Source organism: Prionailurus bengalensis, chromosome E4 (genome assembly GCF_016509475.1).
Source record: "Prionailurus bengalensis isolate Pbe53 chromosome E4, Fcat_Pben_1.1_paternal_pri, whole genome shotgun sequence".
NCBI classification, from domain to species: Eukaryota; Metazoa; Chordata; class Mammalia; order Carnivora; family Felidae; genus Prionailurus; species Prionailurus bengalensis.
Window position 1 is genome coordinate 17,712,714 of NC_057360.1, and position 21,086 is coordinate 17,733,799.

General features: G+C 36.7%; 1 protein-coding gene across 4 annotated transcripts in view; it reads right to left on the minus strand.

Annotated features, from left to right (window-relative positions):
• The window catches only part of COP1 (COP1 E3 ubiquitin ligase), a 259,690-nt gene that overhangs the window by 105,028 nt on the left and 133,576 nt on the right, over positions 1 to 21,086 (minus strand). For all 4 annotated transcript variants that reach the window (XM_043568157.1, XM_043568158.1, XM_043568156.1 and 1 more), the window contains exons 12-14: positions 11,767 to 11,910; positions 9,127 to 9,235; positions 8,668 to 8,749 (exon numbers count right to left, since the gene is read on the minus strand). In XM_043568157.1, coding sequence (XP_043424092.1) covers positions 8,668 to 8,749; positions 9,127 to 9,235; positions 11,767 to 11,910 — 335 coding nt within the window. The remainder of the gene's footprint in view (positions 1 to 8,667; positions 8,750 to 9,126; positions 9,236 to 11,766; positions 11,911 to 21,086) is intronic.

A 21,086-nucleotide genomic window follows, 5' to 3' on the forward strand; every position in this document is an offset into this window, starting at 1 on the left:
AATACATTTAAAATTAATAGAGACAGAAATACTGAGTATAAATACAGGAACTATAAAATAAGAATCAAATGAAAATTTTAGGAAAAAAACAGTAACTTGCATAAGTCACTGAACTCAATCAGTATCAAACTGAAGATAAAAGGATAAGAGTCCAAAAGAACACAGAAACTACTTAATGTAAAGAAAAGATATTGATATCAAAAGAACAGAGTCAAGGGGACCTGTAAGACAAAATGAGAAGGTCTAACATATAATTGGAATCTCAGAGGAAAGGAAAAAGAGATTACTGCTTTGATGAATACCTAACAAAATAGATTCAGAAGAATAAAAAGGGATTCAGGGATAAAAAGCAACATTATATACTGAGAAAAGGGTCAATTCACCAAGATAACAATTATAAATGCTTAAGACCCTAACAATACCACTTCAAAAAAATCAAAACAAACAAAAAACAGAGGCAAAACAATAGTCTTCCATAACCAAAAGTAGAAATAAAATCATATTTCAGGGCGCCTGGGTGGCTCAGTCGGTTAAGCGGCCGACTTCGGCTCAGGTCATGATCTCACACTCTGTGAGTTCGAACCCCGCATCGGGCTCTGTGCTGACAGCTCAGAGCCTGGAGCCTGTTTCAGATTCTGTGTCTCCCTCTCTCTCTGACCCTACCCCGTTCATGCTCTGTCTCTCCCTGTCTCAAAAATAAATAAACGTTAAAAAAAAAATTAAAAAAAAAAAGGAAATAAAATCATAGTTCAACATTCTTTTTTTTAAATATTTTTATTTATTTTTAATGTTTATTTATTTTTGACAGAGAGAGGGAAAGACAGAGAATGAGTGGCTGAGGGGCAGATAGAGAGGGAGACACGGAACTAGAAGCAGCTTCCAGGCTCTGAGCTGTCAGCACAGAGCCGGACACAGGGGCTTGAACCTATGAACTGTGAGATCACGACCTGGGCTGACATGGAACGCTTACCAACTGAGCCACCCAGGAATCCCTAAATATTTGTATTTATTTTTAAGAGAGAATGCAAGCAGGGGTGGGGAGAGAGAGAAGGGGTCAGAGGACCCAAAGTAGGCTCTGCGCTCACAGCAGCGAGACCGATGTGGGGCCCGAATCCACAAACTTTGAGATCATGACCCGAGCTGAACTCACACACTCAACCAACTGAGCCACCCGGGTGCCCCCCAGATTTCAACATTCCTAATAATCAATAGAACAAGGAGACAAAACACACACACACACAGAGCAAAAATACAGAAAACCAAAAAAAAAAAAAAAGAAAAGAAAAAAAAACTATCAAGTTTGATCTAAATGACACTCACAGAACACTCCAATGGAAACTACAGAATCTTTTCAATGCACCTGGAGATTTACCAAGGCAGATCATATTCTAGACCATAAAAGAAATCATAACAAATCTAAAAGAATTAAAGTTAGGGGCGTCTGGGTGGCTCACAGTCGGTTAAGCGTCTGACTTCAGCTCAGGTCATGATCTCACAGTTTGTGGGTTCGAGCCCTGCATCGGGCTCTGTGCTGACAGCTCAGAGCCTGGAGCCTGCTTCAGATTCTGTGTCTCCCTCTCTCTTTCTGCCCCTCCCCAGCTTGCACTCTGTCTCTTTCTCTCTCAAAAACACTAAATAAAACATTTTAAAAAAAAAAGAAAAAAAGAAAAGAAAGTTATATAAAATATGTTCTCTTACTAGAATTAAGCTATAAATCAAAAACCGAAAGATTTCTGAAAACTGTAAGCAAAGTTGGGAATGTCAAAACACATTTAAAAATAATTCTTAGCTAAACACGAGAACACAAAAGAAATCAGATGTACTTTTAAAAGTGAATGAACAAGCAGATACATTATATGAAAATTTGAGGGATCAGCTGAAGTGGTGCTTAAAGGGAAATATATACCAGAAAATATTTATATTAGAAAAAATACAAGGCTCAAATCAGTGACATAAATCTCAACCTTGACAAAACAGTACAAAAGGAAATCCCACTCGAAGCAAGTTTTAAAAGGTAATGAAGAAAAGTTAATGAACAAACATCAAAATGAAACTAAAACAAAAGAAAAAATCAATAAAATCAAAAGTTAGATATTTGAAAAAGATTATTAAAATTGATACACTTAATGCCACACTGACCTAAATACATAAATAATAGATCAGAAAGAGAAAACAAAATACCAGTTCCAGAAAGATATAAACTACCAAAGCTCATTCAAGAAGAAACAGATGAACTGAATAGTCCTACATCCAGTAAAGAATTAAATTCTTATGTCACAGGGATAAAAGCTATACCACAGGAGACATAGTCAATGGGACTGTAATAGCATCGTACAAGTGACAGTAGCTACCTTTGTGGTGAGCACAACGTAACATAAAGACGTTGAACCACCATGTTGTACAGCTGAAACTAATGGAACATGGTGTGTCAACTACACCTCAATTAGAAAAAAATAAATTCTTAGTTAAAACCTTCAAACAAAGAATACTGCAGGCCCAGAAAGCCTCAACGACAAATTATATGGAAGATTTATGAACCAAACAACAGTAATTCTAAATAATCACTTCCATCTCTACCTCCCACAAAACAAGAGAAATCATTTTACGAGGCCACCATTATCCTGACACAAAAGCCACAACAAAATTTATAAGAATAGAAAACTAAAGGCCAATACCTCCTCATGAATATAGATGCAAAAATATTTTTAAAAAATTAATTCAGCAACTCAAACATAGCAATACAGAAAGGAGATAATACATCATGGCCAAAATGAGGTTTGTCCTGGGAATATAACTCTACTTCAAGATATGAAAATAGATCATTATAGCTCAGGACATTAAGAAAAAAAAGAAGAAAAACAATATAATCACCTCAAGAGATACAGAAAAATCATGATAAAATTCAACATCCGTTCATGATAAATATTCCTGGCAAACAGGGAAGAGAATTTCCTTAACCTGAAAAAACATGTTCAATAAAAGCCTAACCCTAAAAATATCCTATTAATGTTGAAAGACTATAGGCATTCCCCACAAGATCAGGACAAGGCAAGTATGTTTGCTGTCACCACTGTATACACCATCATTCTGCAAATTCTTGCAAGTACAACAAAACAAGAGAAAGTAGGAAGAAAAGAAAAAGAAAAGAAAAAAAGAAATGGACACACTTTGGAAACAAAAAAGGATTAGTGGCTCTCGTGGGGCAACCAGATCAGGTGGAAGTCAGTGGCACGGGCAGTGAGAGAGTTCACCCAAGACAGAATAAAAATGACAGAGGTGTCTTAAATACACTGCAAGGAAGCAGCAGGCAGGACAGCAAAGGAGAGGCTATCTACCAGAAGGCAGTGGTGGGGGGTTGTAGTTATGGGGGCAGTGAGGAGGTATTAGAACACATAGCATTTTCCTTTTTTGGTAACTGTGCCTGATTGTAAGTAGTCCATTGGTCAATTAGAGCTTATGGCTATTTTGAGGTGGGTTGCCTAATAAGCCTGTTTGCATTCAGCCCAGCAGTCACTGTGGGACCTTTTACATGATACAAGTTTTCCACTGCTCAAGTCTGTTGCCTAAAAGTGGCCTCTACAACTCTGCTGACATGACTGGCCCTCCAGTTTGGAATCTCCAAACATAATCTCTTAAAAATAAAGAGAGACTTTTGGCAAGTTTGTTGAAACAAAATTTATATACATATAAATATATATATAAATATATATATATAAAATATATTAACGTTTATTTATTTTTGGGACAGAGAGAGACAGAGCATGAACGGGGGAGGGGCAGAGAGAGAGGGAGACACAGAATCGGAAGCAGGCTCCAGACTCTGAGCCATCAGCCCAGAACCTGACGCAGGGCTCGAACTCACAGACCGCGAGATCGTGACCTGAGCTGAAGTCGGACACCTAACCGACTGAGCCACCCAGGCGCCCCCAAAATTTATATTTAAATATCAATTGTTTTTCTACAAACTAGTAAACAATGAATGAATACTAATGTGTTTTAAACAACATTTTCAATAGCACCAAAACCAAACTATTTAGTTGTAATAATGTGCAGGGTTTGTATGCAGAAAACTATAAAACTGTTAAAAAAAAAATTTAAAGCCTAAATTGGAAAGATAAACCATGTTCATGGAATGAAGTCTCAATATATTAAGATATCAATTTTTCCAAAAATGATCTACAGATTCAATACTATCCTAATCAAAATCTCAACAGGATTTTCCATTGGTACTGGCAAACCTGATTCTAAAACACATATGCAAGAGCAGAAAAAGTAAAGAGCTAAAACCATTTTTAAAAAAAATGGAAGAGGGGCGCCTGGGTGGCGCAGTCAGTTAAGCGTCCGACTTCAGCCAGGTCACGATCTTGCGGTCCGCGAGTTCGAGCCCCGCGTCAGGCTCTGGGCTGATGGCTCAGAGCCTGGAGCCTGTTTCCGATTCTGTGTCTCCCTCTCTCTCTGCCCCTCCCCCGTTCATGCTCTGTTTCTCTCTGTCCCAAAAATAAAAAATAAAAAAAACGTTGAAAAAAAAATTTAAAAAAAAAAAATGGAAGACTACTTGACTTCAAGAGTTTCTATAAAGCTATAAATCAAGACAATGTGTTACAGGGGAAAAAAAAAGAAACAGATCAATATAGAATCTAAAAAATAGACACCCCTCTATCAGAAATGGACAGAACCAGCAGTAGGAAATCAGTAAGGACATAGCTGAATTCAAAACACCATCATTCAAATGAATATAAACGGTATCTACAGGCTATCTAATTAGAATATACATTCTTCTCAAAGTTACATGAGACGTTCAGCAAGACAGACCAAAATGTGGGTTCTGAACATATCTTAACAAATTTAAAAGAGAAATTAAATAATGTATCTCTTAGACCACAATGGAATTAAACTAGAAATCAGTAACAGAGAGATAGCTAGAAAATTCCATAACGCCTAGAGATTAAACAACACACTTTTTTTTTTAAATGTTTATTTATTTTTGAGAGAGCAAGCAAGCAGGCGAGGGGCAAAGAGAGAGGGGCACAGAGGATCTGAAGCGGGCTCAGCGCACACAGCAGCAAGCCCGACACAGGGCTGGAACTCATGAATCGTGAGATCATGACCTGAGCTGAAGTCAGAAGCCTGACCGAGCCACCCAGGCACCCCTAAACAATACATTTCTAAATAACACATAAGTCAAGTAAGAAATCTCAAAAAAAAATTCTCAAATATTTTGAAATAAGTGAAAATTAAAATATAACTTATCAAAACTTGTGAGATCCAGCACTGCAATAGGGGCATTTATAATAACATTAAATGCATATATTAGCAAAAAGAAAAGATCTACAATCAATAATCCAAGCTTCCATCTTAGGAAACTAGAAAAAGAAGTGCAAATTAAAACCAAAGAAAGCAGAAGAAAAGAAATAATAAAATAAAATTCACCCTAAAATTCATACGGGATCTTCGTTGACCCTAAAAAGCTAAAACAATCTTGAAACAGAAGAAGACAGATGGAGGACTCACACTTCCTCATTTCAAATGAAGCTACAGTCATCAAAACAGTATGGTAGAAAAAACAGACCAATCAACAGAAAAGACTCTAGAAATAAACCCCTGAAGATATGATCAAATGATTTTTGACCTTTTGAAAGGTGTCAAGACCTTTCAATGAGGGAAGGACAATCTTTTCAACAAGTGGTACTAGGAAAAATGGATTTCCGCATGTAAATGAATGAAGTCAGACGCTTACTTTTCACCATACACAAAAGTCACCTCAAAATGGATCAAAGACATGTCAGAACAAAAATTATAAAACTCTCAGAAGAAAACAAAGGGCAAGATCTTCATTACATTTGGCAATGACTCGTTGGATATGACATCAAAGGCATGGGCAACATAAAGAAAATTAGACAATTTGGACTTCATCAACATGAAAAACTTCTGTGCATCAAAGCACACTATGAACAAGTCACATATCTTATAAGGGATTAATATCCAGACTATCCAGGGGTGCCTGGGTGGTTCGGTTGGTTAACCTCACCTCAGGTCATGATCTCACGGTTCGTGAACTTGAGCCCCCATGTTAGGCACTGTGCTGGCGATGCAGAGCCTGCTTAGGATTCTCTCTCACCCTCTCTCTGCCCCTCCCCACACCATGCCCATAGGCATTCTCTCTCTGTCTCTGCCTCTCTCTCTCCCTCTCTCTCTCAAAATAACCAAACAGTTTTAGAATATATATCCAGACTATCCAGAGAACACCTACGATTCGACAGCAGCAAAAAAATAGTAATAATTTAAAAATTGGCATAGGTCTTGAATAAACATTTCTCCAAAGAAGATATACAGATGGCCAATAAGCACATGAAAAGACACTCAACATCACTATGATTAGGGCAATGCAAAGCAAAATCACAATAAGATACCCCTTCACACCATTAAAATCATTACCAGGAAGGAAGGAAATAACAGGTGTTGGTGAGGATATGGAGAAACTGAAACAGTTAGGCACTGCTGGTGGAAATGTAAAATGGTGCGGCCACTATGGAAAACAGAATGATGTTTCCTCAAAAAATTAAACATGTAAGTACCATATCTAGAAAGTCCAGTTCTGAGTATATACCCAGAAGAACTAAAAACAGGACATAAAAAGATAGTTTGTCACTCACGTTCATAGCAGCATTATTCATAATAGCCCAAAAGGTAGAAGTAACCCAAATGTATGTCTATAGATGATGAATGGATAAACAAAATGTGATACATTCATAGAATACATTATAATTCAGCCTTGTAAAATAAATTCTGCCATTTGCAACTACGTGGATGGAACTAGAGGCTATTATGCTAATCGAAATTAGTCAGAGAAAGACAAGTATCATAGGACGTCACTCATATGAAGAATTTAAGATACAAAACAGAAGAACGTAAGATACGAAACAGAAGGGAAGCAAAAATAATATAAAAACAAGGAGGGGGACAAAACATAAGAGGCTCTTAAATACAGGGAACAAACTAAGGGTTGCTGGAGGGGTTGCAGGAGGGGGGTTGGGCTAAATGGGTAAGGGGCATTAAGGAGGACACTTGTTGCGATGAGCACTGGGTGTTATACATAGGGCATGAATCACTGGAATCTATTCCTGAAATCACTGTTGCACTATATGCTAACTAACTTGGATGTAAATTAAAAAAATAATTAATTAATCCATTAATTTAATTTAAAAAAATTCTGATACATGCTACAACATATATGAACCTTAAAGACTTTATGCTAAGTGAAATAAGCCAGTCACAAACAAATACTGCATGATTCCACTCATATGAGGTAGTTACGAGTAGTCAAATCGATAGAGACACAAAGCAGAAAGGTGACTGCCAGGGGCTAGGTAAAGGGGAAATGGGAAGCTATGTTTCATGGGTAGAAAGTGTCAGTTTTGACGATATGAAAAAAGTTCTATGGACTAACGGCAGTGAAGACTGCAACATCATGAATGTACTTAATGCCACTAAACAGTATTTAAAAACAGTTAAAATGCTTCATTTCATGTTACGTATATGTTAAAACAATTTAACATGAATAAATAGCTTTAAAAATCCTTGCCTACTTAAATTGTTTCCATTGGCTTCTATTTTCCAGAGAAAGACTCTGACCAGTCAAGACCTTTGAATAAATATTACTCTTCAGTACTAAAATACAAGTATTCAACTCAATAAAGGCTATCCTCAGTATACTATTAAAAAGTACATTTAGGGGTGCCTGGGTGGCTCAGTCGCTTGAGTGTCCAACATCGGCTCAGGTCATGATCTCGCGGTTCATGAGTTTGAGTCCCGTGTCGGGCTCTGTGCTGATGGCTCGAAGCCTGGAGCCTTCTTCAGATTGTGTGTCCCTCCTCCACTCATGCTTGCTGTCTCTGTCTCTGTCTCTGTCTCTGTCTCTCTCTTTCAAAATAACCATTAAAAAGGGTAAACAACTTGCTACTTTTTGATCTTTGGGGGGAAATCCAGATATGTTCATTTCCCTTTTACAAAATAGGGCATGCACTATCATTATGAAATAAACTTTTCAACACTAGAGTTATCTCTGCCTATCAAATCGCTAGTCTATAAGTTACATGCAAAAACGGAGGGCAAAAAAATTAAGGCTATTAACTATAAGGTTAAAGAAATCTGTTAACAGGGCTTTAGAAATCTAATGGTGAGAAGAACCAGGCCAAAACAAAACAGTATGGACAACTGAAAAAAATGAATAGTAAATATGGATATACAAGAAAAAACAGAAGAGGTCAATTAAATTTGCGGGGGAAAGAAATGAAGAACTCTTGCCTTGAAATATGATAAACTTCACTAAAAGACTTTAGCATACACTAGAAATTTAATACCATTTAAAACAGAGACAGGTCTAAATATTTCATCAAAAAAAGTTGACTTGATGGTATATATAAAGGAATTGGTTATAAAAATGTCACCATGTGACATGAATCCAGAAAAAATTATTATAATGAAGATACAGTATATTCATTTTTCTTTCAGTCCAAAAGATAGATTTTTGTGCTTAGATTAGTTTTAGAATAATAATCACAAAGGACTGCCACAAGTTTTAATAAATATCTGTATCTCTGCCAGTAAAAGGAATTAAGTTGGGTATAAGGAAGTGAGGGAAAGTAGGAGAGGAGATTCAGATTGTACCTTTTGCATCATCAGAACCTGAAGCCAAGAGTTTAGGATCCATCAAATTAAAGTCAACACTCCAACACCTTTTCTCATGTTCCTGGATACAGAAGGAAGACAAAGTAGTCTCAGACAGAACATAGATGGTAAAATAAAGCAAAAAGCTTGATACCAATTTATTGCTCTGGTGGGAGGGAGATAAAACAGGCTATGAAAACAAATGAGATGCAAAGTAGTTCCCAAACTTTTTACATATACATATTTTATTGCTTTGGGAAATTTATTTGACACATTCTATAAATGTAAAACAAGTCTGAAGAGATGCTTCAGAAAAGCATTATTTGGTTATCATATAGTTATTTTTAAAAGGCTAAATTAGTGGCTAAAATTTGTAACTATAAAGCACATAAACCCCTACAATTATTAAGAAAGTAAAAATGTGGTTCTTAAAACAAGTAAACTAGTATCCTTATTTACCTGATAGACCTTTGACCTCTGTCCTGTGAATCCATCCCATAGGATGACAGTGCCTTCATAATCACTGCTGGCTAACAGATTCTTATGGTAACTACTCCAACTGATACAGCTGAAAGAAAGAAAGATAGTTACGCCTTACTTCATGTAAAAGTAAGTAACAACGAATACAAAGAATGTCGATGTGTTCAGAAAAGATTAGAACCCTTTTTAAATGGTCTACATGACTTCATAATCCTTAATCTGCCAACAACATATTTGGGAAAAAATATATCAAATAACTCCCACGTTATTCTACTGAACTACCAAGTAACAACCCTTACCACTATTCACACTGTTCACTAGCCAAAAGATGGACATAAGCCTACAGCTGCCACCGGCCATCTTTCATACATGAGTAAAGCATATCTATGAGCGAAAACAGAAAGCCAACAGGGCACAAAGCATGCCATAGCCGAAAGACAGAGACTTAATCAAATCGTACAGGCCCCTGTATCAAGTTGTGCTGAATGAGATACACTAATAAACTAATTTGAATTGGGTTTCTGTACTCACATCCAAAAACAAACAAACAAACAAACAAACAAACAAACAAACAAAAAATCTTCATATAAGCTTATGACTGAAATTCCAATTGAAAGAATTTAAATTAGAATTAAGCTTTTAACATTTACAGTTTCAGCTATTCTCAAGTGCTCCAAAACTGAGAACGCATCTAAAAATGTATGCTTTTGGTGAGACACATATATGAACGAAGCATATGATAAAACTAATGTATATTAAGGAAAAAGCCACTTAGAAAGCAATTAACCTAGATGATCTCAAAGCACATGAAAATAACAAAGTCTTTTGCTCTCTACTGGCTACGTTCATGCTAAATTTTAGAAACTGTTAACAGTTCATTTGCATGTTTACATATACTTACTAGATTTCTGGGAGAAATTACATGGCAAGTTAAAAGGGCTAAATTTTAGAGTTAGATAAACCTGAGCTCAAATTCTAGATGTGCCGCTTCACAGTTGTGGTTTGGGGTAGTTTAGTTCACCTTCCAAACCTGTGTGCTCCAAACTGGCTTCGGGTGTGCTGACACACTGACCCTTTCAGTCTTTAGCTCATAGCTTCCAGATTTGAACGGCTTCTTCCATTTACTCCAACATCCCATAAAGTATTGCTGTATTTTCACATACGTAATTGACTCACGTAAAATAGGTATAAGGATAATTCGAAAATGTTCAAAGTTCTAAATAAATATATTTTTAGATGCATTCCTTGTATTATTTGATTTTAAGCCAGTGCCTGAGAATCACTTAGGAAGCTTGTTTAAAAAAGGTAAACCCCCTAATCCACCTTTTCATTACAGTGACATTTCTTAGGAATCTTGATAATGGCCAAGTAGTATGCTAAGTGCACTGTGTGGATTTATTTAAAATATAATCCTATGAAACAGGTATTAGTGTTGTGGCCTCCATTTCATAAATAAGTGGCACGACATGGTGAAGAAACTACCTGCGTGAATCCTTGCTCCTCCAGAGACTAGCTGTGTGATCTTATGCAACTTAATTAACCTTTCTGTACTTCAGCTTCCTTGTACATAAGATGGGGCAATATCTCATAGTTAAGTCTACTTAAGATAAATCATTTAAGACAATGCTTGCCACAAAAGAACTCAATAAAGTTATGTCTTATTCATGCTCTTTTCTTTCCACTTAGGATAAAATAACTATAATAGATTCTCGATGACGAGCGCCACTGATGAATGAGCAGGCTCACAAACTATCAGTCTATCATTTTTAGGAATGAATTAGGAAATGAAAAGGAAAGCTATAACAAATACATTACATAAATACTGTAATACTTGCTATATTATTAACACTATTAAAATGAGCATATATACTATATACACACACATACTACATATGTGTGTAAAGTAGGTGAATTCAGGTAAAATAGGCATAATTAGAAAATGTTCAAAGTTCTAAATAAATTTATTATTAGACACTTTCGGTGTATCATTCCACTTTAAGCCAGTGCCTATGAGAATTATTTAGGAAGCTTGTTTAAAAAATGCAGATTCTAAGATTCCTTTGAGATTCTGGGGGGGCAGATTTGAAGTAATTCCCAGTTCCTGCATTTTTAACAGTACTCCAGGTTTGAAAAGCACTCATTATGAACTCTAACCCTTATTGTATGAAACTTAAATATAAGGCCCTCAATGAAAAGCAGAATATTCTCATGAAAAAGAAAAAAACTCTTAAAACTATAAACAGTTAAAATATTTAGAGAGATGTGCATTGCTAGGGGAAAAAAAATCCTGACTTTCAGACACTATTCATAGGCTATCGTAATCCTTTATTCAACACCCCATGGAAAGCCATTTACGACAAAGATTTTTATTTGATTAAGTGAAACAAAAAGGACTTTCATTGGTCAAACAGGAAAACAATGACTACTAACCCCTACAGGGTAAAAGCAACCGATAACTTTAAAACAGATTCTGAAGTCTCCTCTGTATACAATTCCAGTGTTTTTTTTTATAACTGAATAAGGAGTCTCACAGAAAGGTAAAACAACAAACTCATACTAATTATAGTCACTGATTGTTATACACACGCTACATGATGTCCAAAAAAATAATCTAAGTACCTGATTTTGGAATTGCAGGTCATTTCATTTTCAGGGTAGTGAATATCCACGGCATCTTGAATGACTGTGCCATATTCATAGACCTTAATCTTCTTTGTAACTCCAGCAATTGCAAAATAGTCACAATCCCGGTCAAATTCAATACTATGGAAGAAAGTATATATTTGGTCAGGAAGACTATTTGCCTATCCCTGTGACATTTACAATGACAACAGTTCAGAGTTTTTTCTGTTTCTAAAGTCATTCTGTCTACAAGAATAAGAGATCTACTTGAAATGCCCTCAAATTGGAGTAGGCTCTATGTCCAGATAGAGTCATTACCAAGACATATAACAAATTACAAGTGGTAGAGAACTGTGCATAGCTACACAATTCTGCTTATAGATAGTTCTTTTGTTTCTACAAACTTGACATGTTTTTCAATTCAGCTTTAGTAACCATATTACAACTTACCCAACTGTAAAGGCTAACAAGTTATATTATAAAAGTAGTGACAAAAGATTTAATGGTTTGGTATATTAAAAAATATGTCAAAAGACAATTACCAATTAATCTTTTCATAAATTCTAACTATTTCCCTTCTACCACTTTGTGGGGATCACAGAATTTCAGTGTTTAACGTTACTTTAATAAATAAATTAGTACACAAACTCAGTTACAGAAGCAATTAAAGAGTGATGACAAAGGTTTAAAAATGGAATCATTAAATTATCATTATGTTCCTCGAATCCATTACTAATCTCTCAAAGATGATCTGATTTATTAGCCCCCCCCCCAATATAGATTTCTTATGCCAAAACCAAGGGAGAAAACTAAAAATCTCCCTTCTCTTAGAATTTCTTAGGCAATTCACTCCTCTCTTACTGACTTTCTATACAAGTCCCAAAATAATATACTTCAAAGAAAAGCAGAAGAACTTATTCACCTTTATAAAACTTAATTTGGAACCTCAACAAAGGTGTTATATGACCAGTAAGAAATTTAAATAATCTAATGTAAAATGAATCATCGCATCCATTATTTCTCAACAAGTTAAGCATCTTTTCTATAAGCTTAGCCGTAAGGCCAAAGAATACAGATGAATTTTCACTGATCTACAATTAATTACACAATAATAATAGCTAACATTCACTGACCGCTAAGCATAACACCACTGCACATATTAACTCATGTAATCCCCATAATAACCCTATGAGATAGGTATTATCTTTGTCCACATTTTACACAGGAGAAAATGAAGGGTTAGAGGGGAGGCAATTTGCCTTAAGTTAATCAGCTAGTAAGTGGATAAGACAATATGTTAATACTCTGCATATATCAAGTAGTCGTTAAATGCATATAAATACCGACATGGCATACTTTTCTTTCTGGATTACCTGTGATATCCTCTTACAGAACAGTTAATGATTAGTTAATAATTTAGTAAAATGCTTGCTAAGCTAATGATGACGAATAAAAGAAATAGGTACACAGAATATTTCACACAAAAACACTTTGAGATGTTCACTTTTCAATACAGCTTTAAATCCTTTATTTTATAGCATTTAAAATAATTTCATTCCATGTCACTGACTATAGCACAAATCAGCAAATACTCCCTCCAATAAAATATGACTATGTGGCAATGCAATGCATTTATTTGTACAACAACTGAAACCAAACTGCTGACTCAGTGTTCCCCTGCACTATGGATTCTAATGCAGCATAACTATGTCGATGCAACTATTCATCTATCCTGACTCAATTTATACCCACAGGCTAATGTCACTGAAGGAGAAATATTATTGTGTCCAACAAAGAACAGTTATCAGAACTGAAATCCCATCCTTAACTTAAAAGGCTGGGTATGGCTGAGACCCCAAGGAAGAACTAGTTAAATTATCTCTAAATACTTTTACTACACCTACAAACAGACATGGCAATAAATCAACAGCATTCCAGTGTTACACCAGAAAAAAAAATAGGCCACTTCCAAACTATATGTTTTTAAGAAAAAATAAATTTAAACACTAGATTATTAAAATAACAGTCCAAAGACAATGCAGTGAGAAAACTTCCATATGAATAAAAATGCTACCTGTCAAAAGAATTGATTTGATGATGTAAATAAATTAATAAGTCTATTATTTCTTCTGTTGCTACACTGTTATTCAAGACACCTCTCTTTTTTCAACAAAGATTATTTAGCTGCATTAGCTAATTCTTACCTCTCATACTAAAAAATCAACTTTATATTCTGAGTTTATTGTTATTTTCTTACGTCCTGGTTATGTTTTGTTTTTAAATATTGGGATATCAAGGATCTGTACAGTATTCTTTTTTAATATTCTGGGATACTGAGTTTCTTTATAATTTTTTTTTTATTAATTTTTTTTTCAACGTTTATTTATTTTTGGGACAGAGGGAGACAGAGCATGAACAGGGGAGGGGCAGAGAGAGAAGGAGACACAGAATCCAAAACAGGCTCCAGGCTCTGAGCCATCAGCCCAGAGCCTGACGCGGGGCTCGAACTCACGGACCGCGAGATCGTGACCTGGCTGAAGTCGGACGCTTAACCGACTGCGCCACCCAGGCGCCCCTTCTTTATAATTTAAAAACAACAAAATTCTAATAGAAATGCTGATCAGAAAGTAAAAAATATTATCTCTAGTGAATTTTTTTAAGTAGTTGTTTTTTTTTTTTGAGAGAGAGAGAGTGCGCGAGAGCGAGTGGGGGAGGACAAAGGGAGGGAGAGAGAGAATCCCAAGCAGGCTCTCTGCTGCCAGCGCAAAGTCCAACATGGGGGTTGAGTCCACTAACTGTGAGATCAAAACCAAGAGTCAGAGGTTTCACCAGACTGAGCCACCCAGGTGCCCCTCTAGTAAATTTTGATAAAAAGGGAAAGGAAGGCAAACAGTTGCCTTTGGGGAAAAAAAAAAAGTATTTCCACATTACTAAGACTCAGGATTTAGGTACTTCGAAACGCTGAATCGTTTGTTCTCAATCTTTAACAGATTTAATCATATCTGATCCCAAACAAACATAATTAGATTCTAAAAACATCTCATGTAACAACTCAAATGAACAATGTAGTTTTCAGGCACAGAGAGCTTTTCAGAGCTACTCCAAAATGGATGGCCTCTTATCTCACAATACAGTATTTCAGCTGCCTTAATTATGAAATCTGATAACCTAAACAAAAACGATAAACAGTGACTAGTTAAACTGAAACAAAAACAAAATAAAAAGTAATTCACTGAAACATAACTGCTTGTGCAATTAAATTCAAAAAATTTTGTACTAAGTTTTGCTTATTATACAAAATTCATTTCTGCTATTCACTATCACCAGTAATTCTTTTTAAGTTTATTTATTTTGAGAGAGAGAGAGAGAGAGAAAGAGCGAGTGAGCAGGGGATGGGCGGGAGAACCCCAAGCAGACTCCACGCATTGAGCAGAGCCCAATGCGGGGCTCAAACTTAGAAACCGTGACATCCTGACCGAGCCAAAATCAAGAGACAGACACTTAACCGACCTAGCCACCCTGGCGCCCCTATCACCAGTAATTCTTAAAGCAAGTGGTTTATGAAAGTTTACTGCAATGATAAATTGAGTTTCACAGAACTTTTTAAAATTTCAAAATACACATGGGGCACCTGGGTGGCTCAGTTGGTTAAGCAACTGACTTCGGCTCAGGTCATGATCTCATGGTTGGTGGGTTTGAGCCCCGCATCAGGCTCTGTGCTGACAGCTCGGAGCGTGGAGCCTACTTCGGATTCTGTGTCTCCCTCTCTCTGCCCCTCCCCCACTTGTGCTCTGTCTCTCTCTCTCTCAAAAATAATAAAATGTAAAAAAAAAAAATTTTTTTTAATAAAATTTCAAAACACACAAACATTTGCTTTGAAAAATATTAATGGGGACTTATTTTAAACATGGAAATAAACTGCCTTTTTCTTTCATACTTGGACTGTTTCAACTGTTTTTAAAAGTGATTTATTTAAACAGTTTAAAATGCTAATTCAGCTGTAGGAAACTGCCTATAGTCTTTGTCAAAAGGGCCATCAGTCAAGTGATTGAGCCTCCAGGCAAGAGACCATCCAGGCACAGGACAGCTGATTAACGCATACCTCCAGTACAGTGTGGCACAAAACAATGCAAAGATGGCAATATCCCAAGAAGGGAATTTTTTCAGTGCTCCCACTGTGTCATACTGTTTTTGCAATTAAAAAACAAGTATTAACAAAGTGGATTAATATCCCTAACACTAGAATCCCATTTATCAAAAGAAAATGTAAAGTGAACACAGTTGTTAGAGGTCTAATTCATCACCGTGATAGTGTGCCTCAAGAGATAGAGGCTGCTATTATTTCAAGGAAACAAAGAAATTGGCCATTTTAACGAAAAGAAATAGGCAGATCTTTAAAGAATACAAACACAGGTAAAGTAAATAAGAATTGATGTTATTCCACTGACTTTCTCCCAAATCAATCAATAATAATAGCTAAACCTTCCATACCATACATAATACTATGTATAAAGCACTGCGTTAAGCACCTCACATAAAAATAAATTTACTCTTCAAATCTCCACTGTATACATAAGGAAACTAAGTTATACTGATGTTAGGTAATTTGCCCAGACTTCACCAGATAATTCAAATTCAAGCAATCTGGTTCCAGAGTCTCTGCTCTCAATCACTATGCAAAACTTCCATTATAATGAGAACACAAGAACTGGTTTTCAAAGAATATATACAAAGACAAAATAAACACTAATAACATAATTACACATACTATATTATATACATGATAGTAACAAATGATATATTCATCCTGTGTAACAGGTTAAACAGAGGGAGATAAAAAGAGTAAGGTAGTCTCACAGGGTGTATAATTACTGGGAAAGATTATAATACAGAATCAGCAAATGCCAAATAATAAGGATGAAAGATGCTACAGAAATTCAGGAGTCACTGATTACTGAGGCCTACTGGGAGAAAGTGGATGATGCATGAATAGTCTCACCCATCAAATATCCAGCATGCCTGTTTTTTTTAATGTTTATTTATTTATTTTTGAGAGAGAGAAAGAGAAAGAGAGAGTGAGTGCGCGCGTGTGGGCATGTGGCAAGTGGGGGAAGGGCAGAGAGAGAGGGTAACTGAGAATTCCAAGCAGGCTCTATGCTGTCAGTGCAGAGCCCAACGTGGGCCTCGAACTCACAAACTGTGAGATCATAACCTGAGCTGAAAGCAAAAGTCGGACGTTTAACTGACTGAGTCACCCAGACGCCCCCCAGCATGCCTGTTATCTGCCAAATGCTGACCTAGCTGATGGAAATAGGATGGTAAAAAACCAGAACACAACATTTGAGAAATTCACAGAAATATGAATTAGGCATGCATTAACACTAACCCGGACTAGTGCAATAGCTTCTGTAACAGTCTGCTACTCCTGCCTTTCCTCTTTTCTAATCCATTTGAAGAACTGATAAAAAGGTAAATTTTCAAAAACACAGCTCTGTCCACATAATTTTCCTCATTTACTACCATGTAAAATCAATACACCCAATTATTACTGAAGATTCACCACAAACAGGCCTGAATCCCTTCTTAAAACTTTTTAAAAATATGTATATAGGCAATGGTTCAAAGAATGCACAAAGAAAAGCAGAGTCTTCCTCCAAATCCTGCCAAATAAAGCACCCAATCACCTCCCTGGAGGCAACCAATAATTCCAGTTTATGTACCCTACTAGCATTACCCTGTGCATGAACAAGCATCTGTGTATTCATAGTTTTATTACTTAAACACATGGGGCGAAATCATACATATTGACTTACACCTTGCCCCCTCCACAGTACTTGATAATCATTTCATATCAGTACATATTAGAGCGACCTCATTTTTTCCCCAGTGATTGCAGAGAATTCAAACATATGTATGTATCATAACTTAATCAGTTTATCAATTACTTTCTAATCTTTCACTGTTAAGTAATGCTGCAAAAAATACCCTCCTATGAGGGTCCCTCTTTCATATATTTGCATATATTCTTGCAAATATCATGAAATTTACCCTAGAATATGAAGCGCTAGGTCAAAAGTCACATGCATTTTATTTTATTTTTTTAATGTTTATTTATTTTCACAGAGAGAGAGAGAGACAGACAGAGCATGAGCAGGGGCAGGGAGACAGAGACACAAAATCCAAAACAGGCTCCAGGCTCTGAGCTATCATCACAGAGCCCAACACGGGGCTTGAACTCAAAAACTAGGAAATCATGACCTGAGCTGAAGTCACACACTTAACCGACTAAGCCACCTAGGTGCCCCCACATGCACTTCAATACATTTAAGTAAAGCTAAACCTCTCTCAATGCAGATAATACCACTAATAATGTCAACTTCTTTTCTAAATGTTCCTTTTACCTTCTTAATCTAACGGAAACCTGGCTCTTTGAAAAACACTGCTTCCCTTGAAGTCCTCTCACATTCCGTGGTTCAAGTAATTCTGGAAATGAAGTCTGTGTTTTCCATCCTCACACAGCTTCCTGCAGCCATTTTCACTCTCTCCCAGCTCCAAATCTCCTGTAACTTATACAACTCCTCCCGAACCCTTGTACCAATGCAGGAGTTCTTGGCCATTTTAACTTCTAGCTCGCTATCCCTCTCTCCAAATCTACTCTTGTCCTATTTCTTCTTCTTTTTTTTTTAATGTTTATTTACCTATTTTGAGAGAGAGAAAGAGAGTCTACTCCTGAGAGCATGAGAGCAGGGGAGGGGCAGAGAGAGGGGATCCCAGGCAGGCTCCACACTGTCAGTACAGAGCCCAATGTGAGGCTCAGTCCCATGAACCATGAGATCGTGACCTGAGCCAAAATCAAGAGGCAGACTCTTAACCAACTGAGCCACCAAGGCACCGCAGTTCTTGTCCTACTTCTTAATTAATAATCATGCAGATGATTAACTTCAACAGCCTCATCTATCAGTTTCTTGACTTTTTCTTCTCCAAAGATCTTTCACTGTGCTAACACTCCACACAAGCAGGATCATACCCTAGACTTTTTCATTACTAAGAACTTCACTCCCTCCATAATCTCAATTTTGCTTTACGACATATGGCTAACAACCACCTCCATTCTTGCTAGATGACCCTCTGTGTCCAAAAATCCTTCAAGCCCTCAAGCCCGAGGAGACCTAAAAATTCACTGGTCTTAACATCACCATTATGCCATCCTCTTATGTATTCACTTTCTTCTTTACCTATCATAAATTCCATGGTCAATAATCAGAGGACTCCCTCCCATACAACAGTATTCGTTCACTGCTTTTAATTTTTATTTCTTGTATCTAACTTCCTTGGCAAAACTCTAATGCTAGTTAAATCTAACTCCCTACCCACTCTACACTTGAACTGGCACAGATGAACACGGTGAGAGAAAAGTGTACAACCATATTCTCCAGTCTCGTTTTAAATTCATCATCACTATCTTCAAGCGAGGCCGTAACACTGCCTAGTTTCATGGTAAATTTCCCTTGTACACATACTCTCCATTCGGGTTAAAAAAAAAAAGGTACACAATTTCTTCATTCTTCTCAAAATTTCCCCATCTACTTCTTCCCAAAATCACTCTCAGACTGTTTCCCTCTGCAGTTTAGCAAAACTATAAAAGATTAAGAAGATAACTTTCAAAGGCTCCCACCACCACATCCCCATTTACCAGCGTATGTATTCTGATACACTCTGCCAGCTCTCCATTTACTGAGGAAGGATGCAAGCTCCTAAACCTGACCAACACCTCTGCTTGTGTAGCAGATCTCATCTCACCCCTAATCCGGGAATGCTTTCTCAATTCTCCTCCTCTCTCCTCTATCATTAATTTTCCACTCTCCTACCTCTTTCCCTAAGCCTTTCAATATGTTTTTTTCAAGTAAAACACAAACAAAACAAAACATGCCTTACAATCTTTATTCCATTTTAGCTACCCACCCCCCCCCATTTCTTTCCTTTGCGATAGCAAAACTGAGCAAAAAAGTTATCCATACTCACTGGCTCCAATTCTTCTCCTTCCATTCTCTTTAACCTATTGGAACCAAGGTTTCATCTTCAGCACTAGAAATGCTCTGTCAAGGTCAACAATGACCTTCAGTTTGCTAAATCTAATAATCACCTCTGGATTCTTATCTTACTTGAATATCAGCAACAGCTGACTTAAAGGATCACTTCCTCCTCAACAGAGTTGATTCTTCTCCTAACTAACTGGCCACTCCATCACAGTAGGCACTCACACTGTTCCTTCTACCGTCTCCACTTTCACATTCAAGTAGCCCAGAGTACAAGTATCCTTCTACCTCCTCTTTCCATCTACATGGTCTTCGGTGGAGATCTCACCTAGTTTCATGACTTTAAATCACACACTGATGATGATTCAAATGTTTATCTCACATACCAGACCTCTCTCTACACTATTGGTTCATGCCTACTTGGCAGCTCCAATTTTAGTCTAACAGGTTTCTTAATCTGTCCTAAACTGAGTTTCTGAATACTCCACCAAGTATCTTCCTCATCTTATTAGCTAAACCCATCCCTTTCATTAATTAACAGCAACTCTTTCGGTTCAACCTTCAAAATAGAGCAGAAGCTAACTACTTCCCAATAGCCCACTGCCACCACTCTCATCCAAGCCACCATTATCTCATGTCTGTATTATTATAATAGGCTCCATACAGATATCCCTGCTTCCATACCTGACCCTTACAGTCCATTTTCAAACAGTCAAATCATCACTGCTTTGATCTGAAATCTTTTAATGGCTTCCTACCCAACCTCATAAAAAAGGCCAAGTGATAACAAAGCACAAAAGATTTGCCTCCTCCCACCTTCCACCAGGTACATTGGCCTCATGGCAAACCTAAGAAATTCCAAATCTATTCCCATCGCAGGGGTCAATGTATCTGAGAGTACCTGAACCTGGAAGTGCTCTCTGCCCAAACATATGTATGGCGCACTCCCTCACTTCCCTCAGGTACTACCTCAAATGTTAGCTTACCACTAAGGCCATCTGTCTAATCCGTTTCAAACTGTAGCTCTCCAGTTTCTCTCTCCTTCTGCTTTATTCTTTTTCTATAAGATTTTTTTTTAACTTCTACCCTAATACTTATTTTCTTCTAATACTTACCAAGTTTCACTTTTGTTCCATTCAGATATTCATTCCATCTGGAACTTATTTTAAAATATGACAGCAGAGATATAAATTTATATTTTCCAGACCATTACCTAGTTGCCCCATTTACTGAATAATCTCTTTTCCCCATTTATTAGAAATGCAGTTTATATGATATATA